Below are 27,385 nucleotides of genomic sequence, written 5' to 3' on the forward strand. Positions count from 1 at the left end.
CACCACGATGCCTCCTTCATAAGCTCTCTGTTCGATAGCGTCTGTTCTCTTTCCTCATGCGTGCTCACTACCCCCCGCACAAACCCGTGCCACTAGTCCCGCCCCTTACACAGTGGCGTTACTCTGATTGGCTCGAGTATTAAAACAACCAACAACAAAACGGGAATTAAATGATTGACATTTGTCAGGTAACAAGTTAGGTTACGCAAATAAACACAGCTTCTTCTTCTCTACTTTTCTCTTAGATGAACATTAAAGACTTTTATATGGTTTGATCTTTTAACTGTAAATAGTCTTATTTATTAAATTTACATATATTTATGCTTTTAAACAGCACACTTGTTAAACATTTATAACTACCATGAACTGTATTTATGAACTGTTATTAACACAGTCTGTTATTACACTGTAAATTATCTTTTATGTTCTGTAACTTATATGAATTTTGTACAGGGCTACATAAATTTCCTAGTTTGCATTGATCTACAAAAAATGTTTATCCAAATAAGAGATACGTTATCTGTGAACAATTGGTGGTTTCTGTTTACATGTTTATCTCTTCACACTGAGTGCAGGGTTCAGGTTGCAGCATAGAAACAAAGTATCATTGTTTGCGGTGCCAAGACCCACAAACACTTGTTCTCTGGATTAGCATTTCATAGAGACAGAGCAGAAAGTCAGTGCCAGAACCAGTAAATGTGACGCACCAACAAAATGTGGTAACAGTACCAGTTAGATATCAGTTGGTCTACAGAAGAGACTACGCTCACTGACTTTAAACAAAGTGCTCACTTTTTGGGTGTTTGAGAGAGGTACATTAGATCTAGCACTAGATCAGGCATTCCTGAGTTTAAACCATTTGGCTGTCATGTTGACAAAAAGCTTGAGGTTGGTGAAAGGTTTCGGTGAAGAACAATGAGAGTTCCCATGAACAGTTTGATTTCTATTTAGAGCTAATCCATCAGTCAGGCAACAGGCTACGAAAGGCCATCAATAACAAGTTCAGGGAAATAAAACTGGGCCATTTCTGACAGCCATTAACAGTCTATCAGTGAGAAACAGCAGATTTGTATGCTTGATAGTTTGCTTGGTTTTTCCAAAATCTCCTCGTGGAAATAAATATTATTCCTGAAACTGAGCATTTTAAACAAAGGAGCCTCTGACTAAATTCAGGAGAAAAACAATATAAATTTCAGTGTCATACACTTCAACTTCTGATTAATGCGAACTAGTGATGAGTGTAAGATATTTGTGATATGGAGGGCTGATAATGATGGGTTATTAATCCAAAACTGATAGATTTGTGGCTCAATTCTAAACTTAAAATGTTTATTTTATTGTTGAATTTTCAACCCTTTTTGAAAATAAATAAATCATGTTACAGTGTAAATCGGGATCCCTGGACTTCAGTTTCAGTAAACATGCTGTAAAGGTTTTAAACCTTGTAATAAGGCCGATTCTTTTTGAAACAATGACAACATTTGTGAAAATACGTGTGTCCTTGGAAAAGCGCAGGTTGAAGGGGGGGTCATTATCAACAAAGCGAGGCAGCACTCAATATTTCTGATTTACTGGTAAAGTCAGCCCTGAAGTTCAGAAGAATTGGAAAAGCTAAATGTGGCCCATTATGTGCGAGGTATCTGCTGCCAAGACCATAATCCCTGAGGACAAACTGTGAAGCTGTTTATTGATTTGTACACAGCTGCTTTATCAGAGACACAATGTAGAGAAAGAGCTGTACTGAAATTTTTTTAACTACCTTATCTTGACATGAAGTTTGATGACACATTATTTAGCATTTATGATCATTACCAAGTAGCACAAGGTAGCTGATAGCAAGAGTAATCAGAGAATAATTCAGATAAAAAACTTAATTTTCTTCCAAAAAAAATTATTTAATTGAGGTTCAAACCTTACCCTTAAAGAACAAGATAACAAGCTGTCTGATGGGCTGACTTCTGCATTTATAGAGCCAGAGTGAAGACTGGGGGAGTTTGCCAAATGAGGAAATCTTGTAATGGACATAGAGTCCATCCAGGACTCCAGCCAGGCTCTTGGTAACTACCAGACTGGTGGTGTCAGTCAGCATGGGTTTTCCAGCTCTGCGTGCTGTGAAATTCTGCCTGCATGTACCTTTTTTAGTATGAGTGCTCATAACTCTGAGTGACAGATAAGAGTGACAAGCATGAGAACAAACTGAATCCCGGATCACACTCAGTCAGCAAAACTCAACAGGACTTAGTTCCATTTGTATTAACATGAAACTAGATCCTTGTTTGATTCTATGTAGTTGTAATAAAAATCCGATTTTTCATTAACGTCTTTTTTTATTATCACATAAAGTGAAAGCTTTGCTGGCTATGTGTGAACTGGTGTGATGTTATACTAACTGCACTGAATAAGACTTAGATTGTTTAGATTAGCAATATATCACCACAGTGTGACAATAATGCCTTACCATGTGTGTGTTCTAATAGTATCTGTTTAGATTTTACATCTGGGGTCAGTTGTTCAAAACATTTAATCTGATTCAAAACTATCTGGATTTGTAAAACTCATTTCTGCCACCCAGGGTCAGGCAATTTCTTTTACTTTTACTTCAGTTTTTCAAAGCAATATTGTATTGGATTATCGAGATAAGCAGTGCTGTAAATGGGACACTACATTACAATGGCCCTCATTTATCAACCATTCTGACGTTCAAATCTGAGTGTTCGACAAGAGTTCGACCATATTCACACAAGCTTTGGTATTTATCAATTTTGACGTAATCGTACGCTATGATCAGATCTCACATCAGGTCTGAAAACAAAGTATGAGAAAAGCCTTAGCTGTCATTTAAGCATAAGCAGACACACATTCAGAACAGATCAACTTGATTACTGATCCCACTTTTTTGTTTTTTTTCCTTCCACGTAATATTGTATAATCCCGCTGGTAAACTCTGCCACATCCCAGCAAGAGCAAATGGGTTGAACCATTGCGCAGTACGAACACAGGCGTGCAATGCTGCTATGCTCTGTCTTGGACCTGGAGAATGCTGCTGTGTACCACAGAGAAAGTATGTGACATTAGTTTTAGCCTGATCAGCAAACTTTCGACAGCATCGCATTGGTGAACTGAGCTTCTTTTGATGCGCCAGCGCAGCCTGTGGAGTAAAGCTCAGGCACTGAGCACAGCCTTCGCTGGGATCTAAACAAATACAGAAGAAACAGGACCTCATTCATGCTTTTAAAATGTAAAGTACACCTGAAAATTTTACAAAAGAGCTGCAGTGTTTAATCAGTAATAGGAGTTGCAACTAACGACTATTTTAATAGTCGACTAGTCATCGATTATTGAAAGGATTAGTCGACTAATCGGATGACAAATCGTACAATTATTTGCTCTATGTTGCTCCAATCTTTTAATTTTGGCCTGGGTCAAATTACGACACATTAAAACAATAAATAAATAAATAAATAAAACAATTCCTACCTTAAAGTGTAAAAAGGTTCCTTACAAACACAAATTAAATTGAATACATCATCACTTGAATGTGATTCATTAATAGCATTTACACATAAGAAAAAAGCTACAAAAGCTGCTGACTCAGAGTTAATGAGCTGATATTTTATGGAACACGTTACAGTTTGTGCATACGGGTCACTCCATTAGTGTTATTGTATATCATTTATTTATTTCCTCATTTATGACATTTTTTTCTAAAAAAAAAAAAAGCACATGAAAAGCAAAAATAACCTCAATAGTCTTTTTACTGTTTAATAAAAACCACTGCTGCTCAATCTAATTTATTGTGTATCTGATAATGAGTTACATAAAGTTATGGTTGATAAATATCTCACTGATTTACTATAATTAAACCAGGACAGACTTGTTTATTTAATCATTAATTACTGAGAGCAGTATGGGATATTCTGGTGTAATATTCACAGTAGTTACATTACTGTCTAATGGGACCAGCTTTGTTCGTGAACAAGTGAAATATGATTAAAAATATTGTGTTTCACAAGTTGGGATGGATGAATAGTGATGAGTTTAATGCCAAAATTTGTTTCACACGACGTGTGATATATTAGCTTTTATCTTTCCATAAAAGTGTTAAACCTGACCATTAATAAATCTGTGGCCCTTTGAGGTTTAATGACAGTAAGACATGTACTTTTTACTAATCTCTTCCTTTCATGAAGTGGTTAGGGTTAGCTCTTAGTCCAGTCTTATGTGTCTGTGGGTTTGCTTATCTTAGTTTAGTTTAGTCCTCTTTCCAGTTGATAAGTGTTGCTGCAGGTTCCTCTTAGTCACCGTGATTGTGGAACTTTGGGTTGGTCTGACGGAGGAACCGAGACTGGTTCACTTTGTTGGGTGTGTGTCTGGTCTTAACTTAAGTAGTGGTGCATGATGTATCGCTGCTCGTCACAGCTTCAGGTAGACTGTGACGAGCAGTCGACAGCGCTGAGCTCCCGGTTACAGCGACATATTCTTACCAGTGGGAATGTTTTTGATGATATATCTCCCTCTAATCACGTCCGTAATGTGCATACAGCTCTGAGCACAGATATATAGAAGGTGGGATGAGCCACTCCTCATGAAAAAAACAATGTCCAGCTCTATGCGCAGCTTGAAGAAGACGGTGATGTTGTGACCGACAATTGTCGACAAATACATTTGTCGACTAATCGTTACACCCTTAATCAGTAATGTGATGAAGTATAGGTGTAATTGGCTAAGGTATTATAAACACAGACAAGGGACAACATTTAGTTATTTTTCAGGCTTTTGAAGGGTTTTAATAATTTCTTTTAATGTGTTTATTGCCTAAAGTGTGTGGACAAGTGAGGATGACATATACGGCATACTTCAGCGTGCCTCTCTCGGATCTTTGATGTGAGGTTTGTTTACAGCATGCACAGGAGGGCAGACGTCAAATGCTCATAGCAGATCCTTTAAACAGAGCGTTTAAATGAGCTCCTTTATACGGTGGCCAACAGGGGCAAATGCACAGCAAGCAGCAAAACCTTACCTACCTTTATGTCCAGTTTTAACATCTTTGTTTTGCTTCACCTCAGAGGTGATTTCCTTTCTTTTCTTGCCAATGTTTGACCTCAGTGGGCGGGGCTTCCGTATTCAGCTATTTTCAAGGGCATATCATGTTATTGACGATCAAATTCAGCCGTCGGATTTATCAACACCCGATCATTTGTATACTGGGTAAATTGGTTCTCGAGTTTTGTTTATGGCTGTACGGTCATCATGTGTATCAAATATGAAGCAGTTTGAACTTTGCATTCTAGAGTTATAAGCTTTTTCCTAGAATGGCGTCCTTTAAATGCTAACCGTGTACATGACCTTAAATGACACTGGTCGAAAACACAAGGCATGATGGGAAATGTTTCAAAACAGTCATGACCAAGCTTGGGCACATTTCCTTTGTGTGAAATTTGAAGCTGATCGAAGTTTGTGTGTCAGAGTTATGGAGATTTGGAATTTTTTGCGTGCTAACGATAATTAGCATTGCATTTTTGTGGCGGCGCCATGAGCAAACCGTGACAGATACGAAAATTCTTTCGATAACTTTTCATCTTCAATAGGTCCTATGTGGTGTTGCCAAGTTTTAAGCGAATCCCCTCAGACTAGATAGCGCAGATGCGTTTCGAGGGCGAAACGTCATTTTTGACCTTTGACCCCAGATGGCTGACTTCCTGTTTGGTTTTGTGCGGGGTCACAATGTAACTTTTTGCTCATTCTGGGGCGAAGACTACACGTGGCGATTTTCGTGCAAATCGGTCAGACCTGGCGGTCGTGTGGTTCCATCGTTTGTTTTGGCGGCGAAAACGCACGCATAGCGTGCGTTTTCTGTCCGTTTTTTTCACGCCACCAAATTATCAAATTTTTCGCCAGGCCTGAGGTGCGTGCAAATTTCGGTGAGTTTTCGGGCATTTTTAGGGGGTCGAATTAGCGATCAAAGGCGGACGGGGTATAATAATAATAATAATAATAATAATAATAGGAAATAAAAGCGAAAACAATAGGTTCCTCTGTCCCATTCTGGGACATCGGAACCTAAATATAAAGGATGAGGGATAAATAAAGGATAGATAGAGAATAAAGGATAAATAGGATAAATATAAATATATATATATATATATATATATATATATATACAGTGCAGCAGATAATGTCATCATGGAGGTGGTGATCGGGTGGGGGGGTTCAGTGGGTGACTTGGGGTGTGTTCATGTGGATGGTGGCAGAGGGAAAGAAGCTGTTTTTGTGTCTGGAGGTTCTGGTCCTGATGGACCGAAACCTCCTTCCAGAAGGGAGAGATTGAAACAGTTTATGACCGGGGTGGGAGGGGTCGGCCACAATCTTTCCTGCATGAAGTGGAGAGCCAGGTTTACAGCATCATCTACAGACCTGTTGGATCTATAGGCAAACTGCAGGGCGTCCAGGTGGGGGTCGGTGATGTCCTTGATGTGGGAGAGCATGAGGCGTTCAAAGGACTTCATGACCACAGATGTCAGAGCGACGGGTCTGTAGTCATTAAGTCCTGTGATCCTCAGCTTTTTAGGGGAACGATGGTGGAGGCCTTAAAACAGGCTGGTACGGTGCATGTCTCCAGTGAGGTGTTAAAAATGTCAAAATAAAAATTAAATAAAATAAATTAAAAATATCTAGCCACAGTTGTCTAACCTGAATAATATCCCGATGTCCTTGCTGTATATCCTGGTGGTGTGAATCAGTGAGTCGATGTCTCTCTCATTCTTAGCATTCAGCTTGATGCATTGTCAACCTCGTAGAGTAGGTGGCTGATTGTTACTCCATTTCGGAATTGGTATCCATAGCCAGTCTTGTTGATGATCTGATTTAGGGTTTGAATTCTATGCAGAGCAGCAGTGGTGTCAATGTTTCTCCATGGTATATGCCACACTTGATGTTGACCAATGGGCTTTGAGTTGGCCTCAAGGGTGGTCTTTAAAATTCCCTTGGAGTTCTTAATTTCTGAAAGTTTGTCTTTGTGGCCATACGAGCCTGTCATAGCCCAGTCTCGTCAGATTTCTGAAGCGATGCAGGCTGGGCCTGGTTAGTAGTTGGATGGGAGACCACTGTGAAATCCAGGTGCCACAGTGGGGTGGCAGTAGCTTCAGTGCTATCTGTCAATATGTCCTTTGGCAAGACACCTAACCCACATTGCCTAGTGTGAATGGTGTGTGAGAATGAGTATTAATGGTGGTCAAGGGCACGGCATGGCAGCCGAGCTTCTGTCAGTTTCACCCAGAGCAGCTGTGGCTACAATAGTAGCTTACCACCAGTGTGTGTGGAGTGAAAGAATAATGCACATCAATGTAAAGCATTTTGAGTGTCTATGAAAAGTGCTATATGAAATCCAATGCATTATTATTATTATTTTTGAATGACCGATTTTTAAGATTTGGTCCGATTCGATAACTAAAATCTTACCTATGAAGAACTGACCCCTGGTAATATTAGACATTCAGGTAAAGGGACTTGTTAATGCTTTTTCTCTGTTATCTGCCCATTATAGGAGTACAGGTAGTGGTTCATGTTTTCACTCCTGTAAATAATGGTCAAGAAAGTGAGTTCAACTCATAAAAAGCTTCATATCTTTTAATGCTGATTGTGAGGCAGTGCTAATTAACGTTAAAAATTAGAGGCTCAGTTCTGTTGAGTCCCAATGCTTAATGTTTAGACAGTTTTTTTTTAATATTGGTTTATTTTACAAATATTTAGAAACTGGTGTTTGGCAAGGCAAATATGCATGAATAGTAGCATTTAGCATTTATAGTTTGCAGGATTTAATAACTCTGAAAAAAGTGTTGCTTATTACATTACGTTGGAGGTCAATGTCAATTTTTTTGGCTAAAATGTCCATTCTGAATGGATGAGTTGTTGTTTTTAAAATATATATATATATAATAACAGAGGCATATTATAAAACAGCAGTTTGTGTAATACTAGCAAACGGCACCTAATTATTATTCCCTTTTTATTGTATGTGTTTCTTGAATTAGGCGACAATACACTCAATTCTAAGTTCTACTGAAACTCTGCCAACTTCAGACCTAATGTGGAAACTGACTGTTTGAATCGATGCATGGGCAGCTAGACTTCATTTAGATGGAGGTGCTTGTGTTTTTTTGGCTTCCATTAGAGCACAGCGCAGTAATTACATAAAAAGCATAGCTCAAGGGATTGTGTCAGCTGTTTCCATAAGCCTTTAATGAAATAGTTTCCCAGTGTTGGTGCCAGAAAACAGAACTCATTTTGGAATCTTGACACCTTCGAAGATTTCCAGCTCAGACCTTCATGGGAGACATTACAGATTAATAGAATGTAAATCTAATACCAATTCCTCCCAAACTCAAACTGCAAATGAGTAAGAAACCTCTCCTGATTTTATGATACATCTCTTTTTTTGTCTTGATATAAATGTTTGCCTCACAGGTATGATGGCCCCAAATATGGCCTCTGAGTCCTCTGGTCTTTTCCAGAAATAAGCCTGTTAAGGTGAATCATTCTGTGTCTGTGAATTTAGGATGTCTGTACCAATAGTGCCCTCTAGTGTCACTCTGTAATGCGTGTTTATCAGTGTGAAAATACTCTGTTAAATTTCAGCACCTTGCTGTTTTCCTTTTTTAGTTTCTGCACAGCTCATCCATTTATTTCCAAGCTAAAGTCTGTCTGTCCCTGTTTCCCATTGATGTGTTCACATTTCCTCATATTATCTTGTGTTCTGTTGGATCAAATACAGGTATATGCAGGTAAACTCACCTGCAGGACATTTAATTGTATTTAGTTTTTAATCTCTTACATCATTTTACTACTTCTCATGATGACAGGTAGGAGATCTAGAACATAGATCACATGCACAGGCAATCTACCATCAGTCAGCAGACCTCAGTTAGCCTAGCATACATCAACTGTGGGAGGAAATAGTTTTATGACCTATAAACTTAGTAATGCTGCGTTTACACCGAATGCGTCACAAAATGTTCGTGAGTCCCGATTTCATACAAAGTCAATGGATCGATGCCTCCCAGATGCAAAATCTTTCCTGTGCGGCAGTGCGGTCTGATCTGCGCATCAAGAGCGTTGGCCGCTCGCTCCAGATTTTCATATTCACACATTCGCAAGAGTGAAAATATTGAACACCTGCGACTATTTCACATGACGAAAGTTATTCAAAGTCTTTGTTCACGATGACGTCAGGCCGTCAACACGGACACCGGTCTGTTCACCCATTCAACCATGGAGTAGAAGCTGTGTGTGACCACCTGGAGCTGTATGACACAGCCTTTATAATCGGGACCGGACAAGGAAGGATTTGGCATGGAGGGGAATCAGTGAGGAGGTGGTAGTAGCAGGTAAAAGTTCTCTCTGTAGTTTTCATCTTTGAAAGTTGGCACTGAGCTAGGATAGCATTAGCCGCTAATCACACCGGCTTTTTTCACTGGTGGTTGATGTTTATGAGAGGAGAAAAAGGAGCACAGCTCCTCGCTTCAGCAGGCAGTGAAACTCACCAAGATGGATGTGTCGCTGGTGGGCGGTGCTTTGCTTCAAACGCGAACATGAAGCGAATGGGGACATTTTTTTATCCTGCGGAGCGTTTCATGCGGCAGACGCGTCCGGTGCTGCAGAAGACGTATTTGGTGTGAACACAGCATAAGGCTGACTCGAGTGTCACTGCCAGGGTTAGGGTCAATTACATTTTTCAGTTACAATTACATTTTCAATTATCCATGTCCAATTACAATTCAACTACGATTACAGTGACCAGCAATTTTCCCAATTCCAATTATTTTTTATCCTCAGAAAGTAAATTATAAATACCTTCTCAATTGCCAAATTTCCATTACAATTAATCACAATTACTGAGCCTGAAATAAATAACCTAACAAAAGTTAACCTTCCTCTTGTGTTAGCTTTCTGTTAGCATCTCTAATGATAACAGGTCCTAAATCAGCTGTAAAATACACTAAAAACAAATATCTATCATTAAATTTTTTATTATCTATTGGTTACCTTGTTAGTGTTCCTAATCAATGAAAATATAGGTTTTCATATTTTTGGTGTGGACATCTGAGCCTTTTTTTGTCAGTTTACCCCTTGATTTAAGTTTTTTTTTAATGGCAAAAGTGGGAAATAATAATTGTTAATTACATATGTGTAGGACTGTACATAGATCTGTAACATGGTTCAACGGTTTTGTGTTCAATTATAATTAACAATCTTGTAGAATAGAAATTTTCATGGCAATTAGAATTACAAAGTAATTTTTTTGAACTCAATTACAATTTAATAATGATTACGACAGCAACAGTTCTTTAAAATTACAAATGCAATTATAATTACGGCATAATTGTAATGAATTATCAATTATGTGATTACAAGTATAACTGAAGTTTTGGTGTTATTACAATTATTTGATATTTAAAAAAATAAATACTTAAATACATTACACATGGAATGTGAGACTTCAACAAAACAGTTTGAATGATGTGCCCTGCTTGCTGTTGTTTTATTTGCATGTTCTTTGGGTAAAATGGTTAAATGGGGCCGTTATGAATCAATGCTGCCTTTGTTTACTGTGTTCATTTCTCTCCCTCAGCCCCGTCATGAGTACTTTAATGTGCCTGTGTACTGACTGGCTGCCCCCTCCTCCTGCTCCTCCTGCTGCTGCATGTTGAGCTCAACAGTGTTCACCACTTTTCTCTGTCCCTTGATCACCTGGATCTTGGTTGCAGATATCTTCATTTCTCCATTTTTTTGCACAACATGATGAGATTATTACTACCATGGTACAAAGATTGTACCGGTATTTTTTATACCAATGGTTCAAAAGTATCACGATTTAAGTGAAGGATCAGATTTGGTACTGACGTAGAGAAAATGGTAGTTTGCTCTGACTTTTTAAAATCTTGTTACTGTTCCATGGAAACACTTTATGGCACATCTGCATTGTCCTTTGAACCATTTGAAGCTTCATGTTCACCATCATGAAGAATGCATTTTTTATTACACGGTCAACTTCATTCATTCATACAGCATGAAACGTTTAAAAACAAGAGAAGCTTTTCACCTGTCCATTGTAACATGTTATCTCTACTGTGCTAAGTTTAATGATTGATTTCATCTTATTGCTCTACTAAACTGGAAAGCTGCACTCAGTGGTGGCTGGCCAATAGAGGGAGCTCGGGCGCCGCCCCCACTAGTGTTTTTGATTTTTCTTTTTCTTAAATAAAGATTTTTGAAATAAACAACAATCAAATCTATTGAGCTCTATTTGTGTTTAAATTTGCAATGACATGTCATATACAAAATATAAAATATAATTTTTGGGGAAAATGGTTTCCTGCAGCTTCTTGCTCATGTCTGCTAACTCGCTTCGGCAATAGCACAATCGCCCTTCCAGTGCGGCAGAGCAGTCAATCACCGACAAGAGAGTGGACATAGCAACAGAAATATCCAATCAGCGTCGACGTTGAATCTGATGCCGCTTGGGCGATGGAGATATCGCCCAAGCGGCAAGCAAAGTGTGCCTATGGTGTGGTGTTGATGCGTCTAGTCTGCCGGAAGTTTAAAAAATAAGTAGTACGTTGATGTGATAACAATGCTGACGATGATGATGGTATTTTTCAAAATTCTAACGCTTTCACGGCATATGGCAGTATTTATATATTTTTTCATGCATAATCAGGTGTTCACAGCATTTTCTAATAGTTGAGAGAGGAATTACTGTAGTAGATTGACTTAGGATGGTCTATTTTACTGTCATGATGAGTGATTATTGTAGAATTATTCCACACTAGTAGTAAAACAAGTTTGCAACTGCAGCCCAATGCTCTTTGCCACGCTAGCTTAGCTTTAGCATTAGCTTGATTTCTAGCTTTAAATGCTGCATACTCAGTGGTGTGGTGGTTTCTTATGGTGAATAAGGTAGCGTTTTGTTTGCAGCTCCACAAGGACTTATTTCCAGTGACGTGCCGTGAGCACTAGGGTAGGGTAGGCAGGGCATGCTCAAACACATAAAAACACGCTATGGGAACAGAGGCAGAGCAGCAACGTGCCTTTGAGAAGGGGTGTGGCCTCCTCCTGCCTTACAGCGGTTAGAAAATAGCGATGTTTTGCGATTTGGGATATAAAAAGCCCAAAATGCTGACACTTATAGATATTGTAGGCTATTGGAAATTGAAATATAAATAATTTATAATTATATTATAATTAAAACAAATAATCAAAATATCAATTCACCCTTGGGTAGGCACTGCCTACCTTGCCTACCCTGACTGCACGTCACTACTTCTTTTCGCATTATAGGAATTACAAATTGAAATTCTTTGCTCTCTTTTATTGTGTATTACTGCCAAACTGCCGACATGCTACTGTGCCTCCGTGTCTGTGAGTGTTGTTCTCCTGTAGCAGAGGCATGCGCACGCAGGCACATGCTCACATGCAACTTCAGCTTTCAAAAGTGTCTTTCTTATCCATTTACACCGGTGACATGCAGAAAGGGTAGGCAAGGTAGGCAGTGCCAACCCAAGGGTGAATTGATATTTTGCTTATTTGTTTTAATTATAATATAATTGTAAATTATTTATTTCTCCATTACCTATAAGTTTGAAAGTGTTGCTATTTCCTGGTATGGTAGAGACGCTGCACATTCTCACTCCGCTGTAAGATAGGAGGAGGCCTTCCAAAAGCACGTTGCTGCTCTGCCTCTGTTTCCATAGCGTGTTTTGATGTGTTTTCCCCAAGATAAAAACCATTTACGTAAAAAGGCAGCTCTCTTCGCTGCCTTTGGATGTAACCGTGCTATGCTAGTAAATGCTATACGTAAGTTCAGAGTGCATTAGTGAATTGATAAAGCTTGGCTGTTGCTACGTTCTCTAGCGAGTGGGCGGGATAACACTACAGGAAGGATGACAACGCTAGAAACAATAAAGAAACTTTTTTTCGAGGAAAAACGACAGCTTTTAAAAGATGGGAGACCAACATCTGAGCTACCAGGCCTTCAGCAAAGGTAAGGTCATAAAATGTTTCATACTTTCCACATTGAATGGTACAAAAGGAAGGACTGGCTTTGTGGATGCACCTCACTGAGGCTGTTCCAAGTTGTTGTTGTCATTTTCTCCTTGTTTCTGTGTTTCCAACAGAAACAACGGATCTCCTGCCGTGTCATGAGATATACAGTATCTTGTTGGGAGAGTATGGAGGCTATGTTGAATAATTATTTATGTTTCTTTATGGTGCTTTACAATGTTGATTTTGTTTGATTAACACTGGCCAGCAGAAATTATGGAATTGTTATTGATGTTGACATTGGTGGCCTCGATTTGCAACGCCCTGCCTACCCAACCCTAGTACTCACGGCACGTCACTGATTTACACGTATGATTTATACTGCAACTAACACCAGAGCGTTACTGTTTACCTTCCTATTTAGAAGTGCAACATTGAAAAGGATCCGGTCTGAAATGCTTCACAGCGTAGCGTTCCGAAAGTTGTGTAATGAAATACACCGGTACGGCATTTGGTATGAATCGGTATAGCTTTTAAAAAGAATTGCAGAGCTACTGATATGTGTGCGCATAGCAGTGTTCAAACAAGAGTGTGGAGAAAATGTAAGAAGCCATATGATTGGCTGAAACCAAACACAACTGATTGGCTGATGAATCTATCAGTCACTTTTATCAGCCAATGGTGACGTTCGTTGACCCACTCAGGGCAGTCTCAAAATTCACCTTACACATTTCTCTCACAAATACACAGAGGTTTCACAGCACAGAAGCAGTTTGTAAATGCACCAGAGTGTGTGCATTTGTAAAAAAAAATCGTGTGAATTTGTGAACCTGAAATGCAACTAAGCAGGAAAGCATGTGCATTTGTGAAAAACCCTGCAAGAGTTCATTCATTATGATACTGTTCTGATTCCATACACCACTGGCTGCACTGTCTTTATGACATCTGTTTTTGATTTATTTCAATTCAATTTTATTCTGAATATCAGCTCCCTTCTTTGTACATCTGCTAGTGTTACATGAGGTGTTGGGGAAAAGCTATTTACACACACACACACACATGGATTCAGCCCTGAGCATTTTTAACATAAGCAAACAGCTTAAAAAACTCGAAGGACAAATTAGAAAATGATCCACATAAATCCTTATGCTAAAAAACTATTATACACTATCAATTTCAAATAATCTTTGACTTTAGGTAATCATACCTGAGAAATGTTCACCTTAATCACCTGTTGATGTGATTTCGTTGTTTCGGAGTGTAGCAGCTCATCATCAGGTCCGGGTATTTCCGAGGGTTTAAATATACATATAAACACATATTACTGGTATATTAACCCATATTAACCAGAAAATATGGAAATAGGACATTTTACTGCTGCAAATGTGTAACATATTACTGGTATTTTGTGGACAGGACACATGTGGTTGGCTATTATATAACCCAGAAAAAAATGGAAATTGGACATTGTACTGCTGCTAATGTATAAATAATATATATATATATATATATATATATATATGGTGTTTCAGTGTTCTGGGACACATACTCACAAACTCTGTAGAATGAAAACAAACAAAGTGTCTTGGGGAGCAAAGTGTTGTGTATTAATTTATTCATCTAAATGTAACCAAAAACAGAACATCACAAATACAAGCCCAAATAAATGAAATGTCTGAAAGAAAGGGTAATGATTTTCCAAACAAAAATCAATAAGCCAGAAATAAAGTGCAACCTTTTGCAAAATGTAACATGAACCTTAAAAACAAAACATTTAAACATTGGAATGTTACGGCTGAATTTACGGTTGACCTCATTTGGAGACATGATTTATTGCTCTGGTTGAATGATGGAGTCCAGGAGAAGCATTGATGGTTTTATAAAAAAAGGGTTTATTCTAAAACTAAGAAAAAAGGTACAAGATGGAACAAAGTGAAACAAAATTAGCGTCCGTCCAGGCGGACGTCTGAAGGAAGTGCCGCCCCCTCTAACAGTTTCAGCTTAAGGTTTTATACAGATAAGAAAAGGTCCCAACCCTGAGAGACAAAAGGGAGGGAGTCAGATGCTCCCACAGTGAAAATGTTGGACGAGGATGAAGACATGTATAAAAGTGAGGAAGATCGGGCGCCACTCTTATCTGTCCTTGATAAGTGTGTGCGTCAGTGTATATCTGCATGTGAGCAGAGACTCTGTGCTGCACTGAGAATAATACGATCTGTACTGTTTAATCATGATTCAGCTGTTCAAAAGTGTAAAGAGTAATGCAGTCATCATGTATTAAAACATGACAAATTGTACACATGAACATACATTTGACAATATGATGATGAATATAAAAATGACCATAACAGGAAGTACAAGGATGGGAATATTATGACAGCAGAACCTGGAACAAGACTGCAAATTGTTGCAACTATTTATTTATTTTTAATCTTATTTTAGTTCTCTTCTTAGTTCGTGTCGTGTTAGTGCACATGTGGCAATACCAATTATCAGTGTGTGGAGTTCCTGTTAGTCCTGCACAACTATAATGAATTGCTCAGAAATCTACATGTGTCCTGTTCTCAAAATACCAGTAATATGTTACACATTTGCAGCCGTAAAATGTCCCATTTCTATATTTTTTGGTTTATATGGGTTAATATACCAGTAATGTGTTTATATGCATGTTTATACCCTCAAAATTACCTTGGAATTTTGGGTTTTACTCGGACCCCTCATCATCACGTCTCTGCAGAAGAAGACCCTCCGCTGCACCTCAGCACTTTAATAACTCACTAATTTCATAATTTAAATACACTATTTCTACCTTTGTTTTTTCTGTTTGTATGTCGTTTTCTTTGTATTTAATAAAATGGTTTCTCCAACAGTTGGTTAAATCTACACATTTATACTGTATATAATGCACCTGCAGGATGATGTGTAACAATAATCAGTAAAATTAGCTGTAAACACATTTTGTAGAACTAAATATAAGGTTATGCTGTGAACAGAAAGAAAGGAAGACAAGCCAGATCATTCTAAACTTTAGAATATAATACAATCATAACTTTTTATCATAAATATGACTCTTCTCAAAACAACAAACTTTGATATCTTTGTCACACAATATCTAAGCTTCCAGTGAATAATTTACAAAAAAAAAAAAAAGTTCACTGATGACATTGAGATCTCAATGTCACCATCAGTGAACTTTTTTTATTTGTAAAATATTCACTGGAAGCTTCTCTGGTGGTGTGTGCAGTGGTTGTTATTATTATTGAATGAAGCCAACATTACTGCAGCTCTGCACATCGTTTTTAAGTTTTATACAAAGACTTAAAAACATTCTGAAATTAGTGCTGACTCAAGTAAATCACCTTTATTATGCATTGTAACAATTTGTTCCTTAAGGCTCTAAATTATTGAAACAATTAAAAACATCTCCTAAAAAATAAAATTACAGAAAATTAAATAATCATTTAATATACATTTCAATAAATAAGTGCATCCCATGTTGACTCTGAGCTTTATTCTGTCTGTTGTCTGTGGAAGTGATGGGTCTAGACCAGATGATGGAAACTAGGGTCAGCTCATGGTTTTACTGTCCAGGGAGGGGCGTGGCCACTCTGCATGGACTTAAAGAAGAAGAAATAAAAGAAGAGTTAGATAATGTCATGTTCATCAAAAGGAAAACTGAAAGTGATGGAGATAAATATGCTCAGATGGACACACACACACACAAAGTTTAAACAAACACACAAATACTCAAATACAAATAAACTGTCTCAAACATTAAAAGCATCTATTTACACTTATATTAATGTACACAAAGACTAGCTCCACAAAATCAGAACGACATTTATTGATCCAGAAATTAAACTGATCTTACCTTTATAGGCTCAGTTTCCTCCTTTGTTTTCAAATCCACTTGAACCTCCATTCATGGTGGTTTTTATCATCAGAGAGAGTCTTTCATTTTTAATAAATCCACCGTTATTTGGTCTGTTTTAATCTCTCTTTCTTTCTCACTCACTTGGTTCTCTCTGTTCCTTGTGTCGATTTCGTCAAAACAAAGCAGCATCTTTAATGTTTCTGTTACGTGTGAGTAAAATTACCGCTGGTGGAATTTCTCCGATAGAACAAATATGAGCAGAGTTACGGTCATTTAAATTAACGTGATGCGTTCAGGGGCCCTGGGAAACCCAGTCCGTGAAAAGAGCACGTGTCTGGGTAAATCTTGGTTTATAGTTACCCTACGCAACAGAAAATATGAAATTAACAGAATGTACTGTCAACAACAAACCCAGAGTCGCTTAATGGTGACGTAAAGCCATACGTGTGTCATAAATGAACGTGATGATGTGTTTCTCTGTGGGAACCGAGTTGAGCTGGTGATCACGTCCGTTCTACCGTGCCAGAAAAGGGACAGGGAGGGGGGGATTCCTGCTGTGAGCTTGGAACGGCCCCAGTTGCCAGTGTGAGTACACCCTCAGTTGGAGAGAATTGCTTCTCCTCCAGAGTCAATAGGTGCTTGAGGAAGTCGAGGAACGCCCTCCTGTCCTTAAACTCCTCAACATCATGTTCTGTAAAGATCTGGATTTAAAAAAGAAAAAAGAGTTAATGTAGTTCCTAGAACAAGTTCAAACCTCTCTTGCTCATTTGATAAATGAGTAATTTCAGCTTATAAATGCATGTATAAAGTAGGTTACATTTTAAAAAAGACACCGCTGCTAAGTATTTGAACTCATTTATCGTAGAGAACAGTTAGATCGATCAGGTCATCCAATGAGTAGAAATGAGGGTGCCATGGGGGCCATTCCTTCGCTTTCACACCGTTAATACCTGAGTATTCTTCTGGTGTCTGAGGAAATACAATGACAATAATAAGGGTTTAGGATAAGTTTAAGACAACAGTCAAGGTTCAATAACAATAAAAACTATGTTTTACCAGGAGCCTCCACCTTAAGCCAAGCTCATCTGCCTCCTGACAGAAGTATTTCTTGGTATGCATGCCAAATAGGAGCTGGTCATCCGACGGCATACCAAGATACTCCACCATGGCTTTCATCTGCAGAAAGAACACACAATTACACACATTAGGGGCAGTTCCTCAAGACTTTATATACATGTGTATAAAACAGACGCAACCCTGAGAAAGAGCATGTGGGTCATTAAATGGATGGAGGGATGGTGCATAAAAAAAGATGACCTACCATGAGATATTCACAGCTCACGGGGAAAAGGTTGGTGTTCATGTACAGGTTAGCCAGCATATAGCCCAGTCCCCACATGTCAATGGCCTCTGTGTATGGAAGGCCAAGACACACCCCTGGGGCCCTGTGAAGCAAAATGAATAAAATACACTTTAGAAATCTGTTGCTTAGCACTAAGTACCAACACTTTAATGACTAAGGGTGTATCGATTCATCCATTCAATTTATCAATCAATCAATCTTTTATTTGTATTGGGCCAAATCATAACCAATGGTATCTCAAGACACTTTACAGTAGAGCAGTCTTAAGGACGGACTCTTCATTTTATGGATACACACATATGCATATATACGTATATACACATACATATGTATCCCACACCCAACATGAATTCATCATGGCGGCAAGGAAAACCTCCTGTTAAGCAGCAGGAACCTTGTGTGGATCCCATTCCTATGATGAACAGCCGTCCACGTTATGCTGTGTTGGGTGTGTGCAGAGGAAAGGGTGGAGACAGAGTTGTTGAGACTCTGTAACTCCACACTGAGGATCCCACGAACCTGCAAGACAAAAGCCAGAAGGAGTACAGGAGCAAACACACAAGGGAAGAAGCAGACATAGAGGGAGTGTTAGAGAGAGGAATGGAACCCTCTCCGGTCCCTCTCTAACCTAAATGACCTCTCTCTTAACGCCCTCTCCAAGCTCTCTCCAACCGAGCATGCCAGACCCCCCCACCGGCAGTCTATGCCTATTGTATCTTAACTATGAGCTATGAGCTGGTTCCTAACTAAAAGCTTTACCAAAGAGGAATGTTTTGAGCCTAACCTTAAAGGTAGAGAGGGTGTCTGCCCCCCGAACCGTGGTTGGTAGATGGTTCCAGAGAAGTGGGGCCTGATTACTGAAAGCTCTTCCTCCTATACTACTTTTAGAGACAAATGGAACAACGAGTAGGCCAGCATTTTGAGAGCGTAGTGTTCTGTTTTCCTTGCCGCCATGATGAATTCATGTTGGGTGTGGGATACATATGTATGTGTATATACGTATATATGCATATGTGTGTATCCATAAAATGAAGAGTCCGTCCTTAAGACTGCTCTACTGTAAAGTGCCTTGAGATACCATTGGTTATGATTTGGCGCTATACAAATAAAGATTGATTGATTGATTGATTCTGGGGGGATTGTATGGCACTACAAGCTCCTTGAGATAGACTGGTGCCTGTCCATTTAGGGCTTTATAAGTGAGAAGAAGAATCTTGAATTCTATTCTAGGTTTTATGGGAAGCCAATGCAGAGAGGCTAATACAGGAGTAATGTGATCTCTTCTCCTAGTTTTAGTCAGTACACGTGCTGCAGCATTTTGAACCAACTGAAGTGTCTTAAGCAACTTGCTCGGGCAGCCTGCTAAAAGAGAATTACAATAATCCAGTCTAGAGGTAACAAAAGCATGGACTAGCTTTTCGGCGTCGCTCTGAGACAGGATAGATCTGATTTTAGCAATGTTACGGAGATGAAGTTTGAAGTTTGTTTTATGTGAGAGTTGAAGGATAAATCCTGATCAAATAGAATCCCATGGTTTCTAACAGTTGTGCTTCGTGCCAGAGTAATGCCATCTAGGGCAGTTAGGCTAGCATAGGTTTCTCTAAGGTGTCGTGGGCCCAGTACAATGACCTCAGTCTTGTCTGAGTTAAGAAGAAGAAAATTTTGGTCCATCCAGGCCCTAATGTCCTTTAGACAGGCCTCAAGTTTAGATAGCTGATTTGTCTCACCTGGCTTCATTGATACATACAGTTGGGTATCATCAGCATAGCAGTGAAAGTTAACAGAGTATTTTCTCATAACATTACCAAGGGGGAGCATATAGATGCAGAAGAGGATTGGACCTAGCACAGAGCCCTGAGGAACCCCGTAGCTTACTTTAGTGTACACAGAAGACCTATTATTCACGTGTACAAACTGGTACCTATCAGATAGGTAGGACTTAAACCAGTTTAGGGCAGTCCCTGTGATTCCAAGTAATTCCTCTAATCTCTCTAGTAGAATATAGTGATCTATAGTGTCAAAATCTGCACTAAGATCTAATAAAACCAGCACTGAGAGTCGTCCTTTATCTGAAGCCCAGAGTAGATCATTAGTTACTTTAACTAAAGCAGTCTCTGTGCTGTGTTGAGCTCTAAAACCTGACTGGAAGTCCTCGAACAAGCTGTTGTTTTGAAGAAATTCACAGAGCTGAGCCGCCACAACTTTCTCAAGAATCTTTGAAATAAAAGGAAGATTAGATATAGGCCTGTAGTTTGCTAAAGTGCTGGAATCAAGAGTAGGTTTTTTGAGAAGGGGTTTGATTACAGCTACTTTAAAGGACTGTGGCACGTAGCCTATTGATAGGGATATATTTATTGTCTCCAACAAAGATGGGCAGACCAGGGGAACAACTTCTTTAAACAGCTTAGTTGGGATCGGATCTGAAAGGCAGGTCGATGGTTTGGAGGATGAAATAATAGAGTTAAGTTCCTGAAGTCCTATATGTGTGAAACAGTTTAGGTTAGGCCTATTTACATTTAATGGTACAGCAGGCCCAGGTGAAGGCAGGGAGTGGCTAATTTTATCTCTAATCTTATGAATTTTAAGTCCTCACAGCTGAGGGCTAGAGGAATCATGGGCTCAATAGAGCTCTGACTTTGTGTTAGCCTGGCTACAGTGCTGAAAAGGTACCTCGGATTATTTTTATTTTCTTCAATTAGTGAGGAGTAGTATGTAGAGATCGAGTATGTCATAAGGCTGTCATGTATTTACTATGGCTTTCTTGCCAGAGTATTCGTGACTCCTCTGTTTTATTGGAGCGCCACATTCTCTCTAATTTACGGGTTGTTTGTTTGAGTGTGCGAGTTTCAGGGCTAAACCACGGAGCTTTCCTCTGACGTTTAATAGTTTTTTCCCTCAATGGGGCAATTGAGTGCAAGGTGGATTTTAGTAGACTAGCAGAGCTATCGACAAGCAGATCCAGTTGAGAGGGGTTATAATTAATATCATAGTTATTTATTGGATGGTGCACTGAGTTTAAGGCAGCAGGAATGGCCTCTTTAAATTTAGCCACAGCACTATTGGACAGATTTCTACTCGTAACTATTTTATTGCACAGTGCGAGATCCTCTAGGATAATGTTAAAAGATATTAAAAAGTGATCTGATAGCAGAGGATTTTCAGGGTAGACTTTTAGTTCATTAATATCAAGGCCATATGTTAGAACAAGATCAAGAGTATGATTTAAACGATGAGTAGCTTCATTAATAGTTTGAAAAAAGCCAACTGAGTCTATTAGGGACATAAAGGCTGAGCTCAGGCTATCACTATCTTTGTCCACATGGATATTAAAATCTCCTACTATCAGTATTTTATCAGAACTGAGGACTAAGTTTGATATAAACTCAGAGAATTCTGATAGAAATTCAGAATAAGGGCCTGGAGGACGGTAAATTATCGCAAATAAGACTGGCTGGCAGGTTTTTGATTTGGTATGAGATAAATTTAGAACCAGGCTTTCAAAGGAAGTGTAACTGGCCTTTGGTTTAGGATAGATTAGGAGAGAGGAATGATAAATAGCTGCTACACCACCTCCACGGCCTATGTCTCGTGGCATATGAGTATTTAAATGACTGGGAGGAGTGGCTTCATTTAAACTGACATATTCATCTTGATACAGCCATGTTTCAGTTAAACAGAATAAATCAAAGTTATTTTCTGAGATAAGGTCATTTACTAGTCGAGATTTGGATCTCAGTGATCTAATATTTAATAGAGCACATCTAATGGTTTTATGTTTTGGTGTTTCTAGATTTGAGATTTTAATTTTTTCAGATTTTTATAATTGATAGCTCTTTTATTTTATTTTATGTTAAAATCATTGTGAAATTTGTGTCGGGGAACAGACACCGTCTCCATAAAATAACATTCATCACCATCACAACAGTTGTCATGGCGATGAAAACAGCTATCATAATAGCAATGGGAGGGAAACTGTCCTATTTATTAATCGATTTTTCATTCAGTCCAACTTCATCGATTGGTGCTCGACCTTCCGGATGACATTAATCAATGTAAAATCACTCTAAAAGGTAATCAATCGAAACTTAGCATTAGCTAGTTAGCATTAGCTTTGCCAAAAGCCTCAAGCTCATCATCAAGTTAAAATGAAAAGTATCAAGTTCAACCACTGTTCATTTAACCTGAACAGATCTTGGTTGCACTTCATTTTTTAGATTAATATTGTCTTCTTTTTACATTAAAAAAAAAAACAACAACAACCAGAAGAGTCTGATGAACCTAATATATAATTGTTAAGTATTGAAAATAGGAGTAGAAAAGTTAACATACTGTTAATTTAAACTGAAGTGTTGGTAAGGCTTTATTCAAATAAAATGTGAATACATTTGCCTTTAAACGTTGTTTGTTTTTTTATGTCCATAACACATTCATAGACGATTCCCCTACAAAATACTGTTCAGTATTTCACTCACACTGGTTAAATTAAATTATTATTTTGGCTAAAAAGTGACTGAATCATTTTTAAGTCACTAAATCGTTTCGGATCGAATCATGAACCATACACTGGTTCACATACATTGAAGAACCCACTTCAATTTTGAGGTATTGTAATAAGTTCATCTCAAGCATCTCAAAGACGTTAAAGTTCTGCAAAGAATTTCGTTCGGACAAAATATGCGCAAATTATTAACAAGTAAATTTTTCTAGCTAGCTATGAAAACGCGAAGTAGTACATGTCTCGGTCAAAATAAATGCTAACAACACCAAATCTGAGATCCTAGGTTGGCATGTGACTGTGAGGGTACATGGCAAATTTGAATAATGTAGATCACTTTTTCACACAAATTTAGTGGGTATGATCTTGGGTCCCTTTTGAGGCCATATCTCAAATGTATTCACCATTGGTCAAAGTGGGCGTGGCTTATTACATCATTACATATAAATAAACAAACATTTATTTCAGCTGAATTACTATATTGAGGGCTGTGAAATGTACAGGGTAGATATAGAAGACCACACAGACCACCCATACCAAAAATTGCATCACATTTTGGCCTCGAAACTTTCACATCTTCATAAACTTCATATCCACCTGTTCCCTACATACAGTCGCATCTTCTTACATAGGCCACGCCCACTCCCACGGCAAATTGCTCTTTGTAAGTCACTACACATCAAAAACCTACATTTTCAAATTCCTCCTTCGGGTTTTGTCCAATCAGCGTGAAACTTGGCACGTAGAGTCTTCAGTTGGACTAGATCTAAAGTTCAGCAAAGAATTCTGTTGGCTCAAAATATGCGTGAATAATTACTGAGTAAAGTTTTCTAGCGAGCTATAAAAATGCATAACTGTCTGTCGCATATCTCGCTCAAAATAAATGCTAACAACACCAAATCTGAGATCCTTGGTTGGCATGTGACTGTAAGGGTATGAGCAAAATTTTGATATTTTATGCCACTAGGGGGCACTACAAATATGTGATATTTATCTCTTAAATGGCATGACCGATTTTTACCAAATTTGGTGGGTATGACCTTGCCTGTAACTTTAACAACACTATTAATAACAACTGTACAACACCATTAATAATACAACAACTGTACAACACTATTAATAATACAACAACTGTACAACACTATTAATAATACAGCAACTGTACAACACTATTAATAATACAACAACTGTACAACACTATTAATAATACAACAACTGTACAACACTATTAATAATACAACTGTACAACACTATTAATAATACAAGAACTGTACACCATTAATAATACAACAACTGTACAACACCATTAATAATACAACTGTACAACACTATTAATAATACAACAACTGTACAACACCATTAATAATACAACAACTGTACACCATTAATAATACAACAACTGTACAACACCATTAATAATACAACTGTACAACACTATTAATAATACAACAACTGTACAACAGTATTAATAATACAACAACTGTACAACACCAATAATAACACAACAACTGTACACCACAAGTCATGTAAGATCACCACACACACACACACCAATTTTTTGATCAAGCACAAATACACCAGTATAGTCAGTGTTTTAAAATATGACTTAAATCTGTGTTTAAACCCATAGTATTCCTTCTGCATACTTAAACATGTTTATATTTGTGTGGGCTACCAGGTTAACATTACACATCTGTAATTACCTGCAGGGACATTGGAAGTGTTTTAAAGACGTTTACATACATTTCTTTTAATCCATAATTTCAATGTCTTTGAAAATATTCTCTCATATTACACCATTAGATTTTGGTTTCAGTTCAGTCTCACTCACAGCTAGTTATGCTTAGCACACCTAACTGACTACACACATGAACGTGTGCATTCATTTGTAAACGTGTGCAGTTCACGTCACACCTACTGGGAGAGCACTGGGAACTATTAGACTGTAAATGATCAATAAATCAACATGACCCCTGACAAAACCCTGGTGTAAAATAATAATAATATAATTAATAATAATAATAATACACTGATAGTTTATTGATAGAAATGGATTCATGGTAAGGGCGCACGGTGGCTTAGTGATTAGCACATCCGCCTCACAGCAAGAAGGTTCTGGGTTCAAGCCCTGGGGTGGACACCTCAGTCCTTTCTGTGTGGAGTTTGCAGGTTCTCCCCGTGCTGCGTGGGTTACTCCGGCTTCCTCCCACAATCCAAAAACATGACTGTAAGGTTGATTGGAGTCTCTAAATTGCCCATAGGAGTGAATGGTTGTCTGTGTCTGTGTTGCCCTGTGATGGACTGGCGCCCTGTCCAGGGTGTACCTCCGCCCAGCGCCCAATGAGAGCCGGAGATTGGCGCCGGCAGAGCCCCGCAACCCTGTAAAACAGGAGCAAGTGGGTTTGAAAATGGATGAATAGATGATTAAAAAATGGAGGTTGAAATGTATGCATCATACTGTTAAAATCATTTTGTTTTCAATATTAGAACCTTATTTTAAGCTAATCTTTCTTTGTCTGGCTACATTTCATATTCCATAAATCATCTTCTCCATGTGTGAGCTGCCTCAGTCTGTAAGAAGAACTGATGAACAAACATCTCAGTGATGAAGATGAGCTCAGAATCTGATCCTCAAACCTCCACACAGTAATTTACACATGGAAGGACTATTGAACAGTTGAGTATGTGCAGTAAGTTATGAGCCAAAACATGCTAACTAAGTGTTATTAAATCTTCCAATGTTTTTTGAAATGCATAATGTGTTAATAAAATAATAATGAAATAAGAGAAAAAATAAGCCATTTAAACTTAAACAAGGAGAAATCCCTCTACATTAAGAAACTAATCAATGTGTTGAGCAAAGCATGTGCAAACATCACCAGCATTATTAGAATGAATCAAAGAAATATTCAAACACAAACAATGCAAACAGCATCAATGGTAACTACATTTCACCCAGTCTAACTGAACATCATTAACTGCTAAATCAAACAAAAACAAACAATCAATAAAGTAAAGTATGAAATAAAGTACAATTTTCTAATGAAATTTACCTCAGAAAAGGACTTTAGTATTTTTCACTTTTTCACTAAATACATCTCTGCAGACCAAACGCTCACTTCAGAGTAAAATTAACACTAAAGCACAACAAAGGACATCTTTCAGCATTTCTTAATTTTAATTTTAAAGTTTAAACCATTTTCTGTATGCCTGATACATCTTTATTTTTAATTATTCAACCTTTCTTAAACCTCAACCTGTGTAAACCAAACGTCTCAGACCTCAACCCTGATTTCAAGACATACCGACACAAACCTGACGATTGTAAATTATATCATGTTTAGACTATATTATGTTTAGTGCTAATTATTAAAGAAGGCCTATCAGATGACAATAATTAAAACATGACTTACCCTCTGGCCCATTGTCTCCTCCTGGTCCTAACTTCTTTTCTGGGCTGAAGTCTTTCTCTGTTTGGTCCTGGTCTGAAGTCCTGGTTCTGGTCCTGGTTCTGTAGAAGTCTCTAAAGAGACTTTTGTGTGGGTCTGGTAAACGTTCTGGTTTCTCAGCTCAAAGCTCACAGCACTTCTCTCTTCGTCTCTCGCTGCTTGCAGAGTACCTGAAGGTCAGTTAGGTGACTTTAAATAACGCATCCTCCTCGTTTCTATGGCTACGACGCCCTGTTCACGCACACATGTACAAAATGTATCAGGATACACAAACTTTTTTTGTGTTTAAGTGTATACATCAATATGGACTCTCTAAACGGACTCTTTATATGACTGATAATATAAAATATTTACGTAGGGTGACTACACGTTTACTTTCACGTTAGGTTTTGGCGAGTAAAGTTAATTATGATGCGCAGATTTCCTACGGACTTTGAAACTATCACTGTGATTACTTTAATTTACAGGTGTCACATAGTGAGTTTACTGAGATTATAACCCTAACCTTACATAATCCAGTAAACAAATAAAACACGTGTCTGTTCACTTTGGAAACAAAAAAATGATTATTATTATTTGCTCTATCGGGACAATTCTAACAGTTTTTAAAAACTAAGAAGTTGCTTTTTGGGGCCATTTTAGTTTCATTACAGTGATTTACTCACACGTGTAACGGAGCCCATTTAAACTCAGGAAGTTAAAGTAATTTTTTGTTCATTAATTTATGTGTAAATTAATGTTTGTAGGGTGTGGCAGATTTTAAAACAGTGTATAAAGTATCTTAGTTTAAAATATGTGTTGTTTGTGACCAAATGTGTACATAATTATGTTAAATTAATTTATTTTATAATAGTGTAACTTATTTACCAGGCCTTAAAGGAGACATATCTGTTAGGGTTAAGTTGGACCCATAAACAAACACAACACCCAAAGTGTGGGTCGAAGTGAATTTATTTAACAAAAAGTGTCCTCTTGGCTTGGCTTGATCCTGGGAGTGGCTCCAGAGCAGGCTCGGGTACTAGAGGAATAAAAGTCCAGAATCAAAAATAAAACTTGGCAAAAGGCACAGACTTCAGGATATCTCTAGAGCAGAAGTACCGCAGCATAGACGGAACAATCCAACGATGAGTGGAAGTGAGTCTGAGGCTTTTGTATTGCAGTGATGA

General features: G+C 38.1%; 1 protein-coding gene across 3 annotated transcripts in view; it reads left to right on the forward strand.

The window, feature by feature from the left end:
* Positions 1-27,385, forward strand: part of LOC114462591 (AP-1 complex subunit sigma-2) — a 54,615-nt gene that overhangs the window by 20,343 nt on the left and 6,887 nt on the right. Inside the window, exons 5-6 of one of the 3 annotated variants that reach the window (XM_028445541.1) lie at positions 1,971-2,057; positions 10,628-11,279. The exons of 1 other annotated variant lie outside the window; for it this stretch is intronic. In XM_028445541.1, coding sequence (XP_028301342.1) covers positions 1,971-2,018 — 48 coding nt within the window. In that variant the 3' untranslated portion in view covers positions 2,019-2,057; positions 10,628-11,279. Of the gene's footprint in view, positions 1-1,970; positions 2,058-10,627; positions 11,280-27,385 lie in introns of those variants that run through there. One more of the 3 variants, XM_028445542.1, reaches the window with a different exon arrangement.

The sequence above is a fragment of the Gouania willdenowi genome, chromosome 4, assembly GCF_900634775.1.
Source record: "Gouania willdenowi chromosome 4, fGouWil2.1, whole genome shotgun sequence".
Classification (NCBI taxonomy): Eukaryota; Metazoa; Chordata; class Actinopteri; order Blenniiformes; family Gobiesocidae; genus Gouania; species Gouania willdenowi.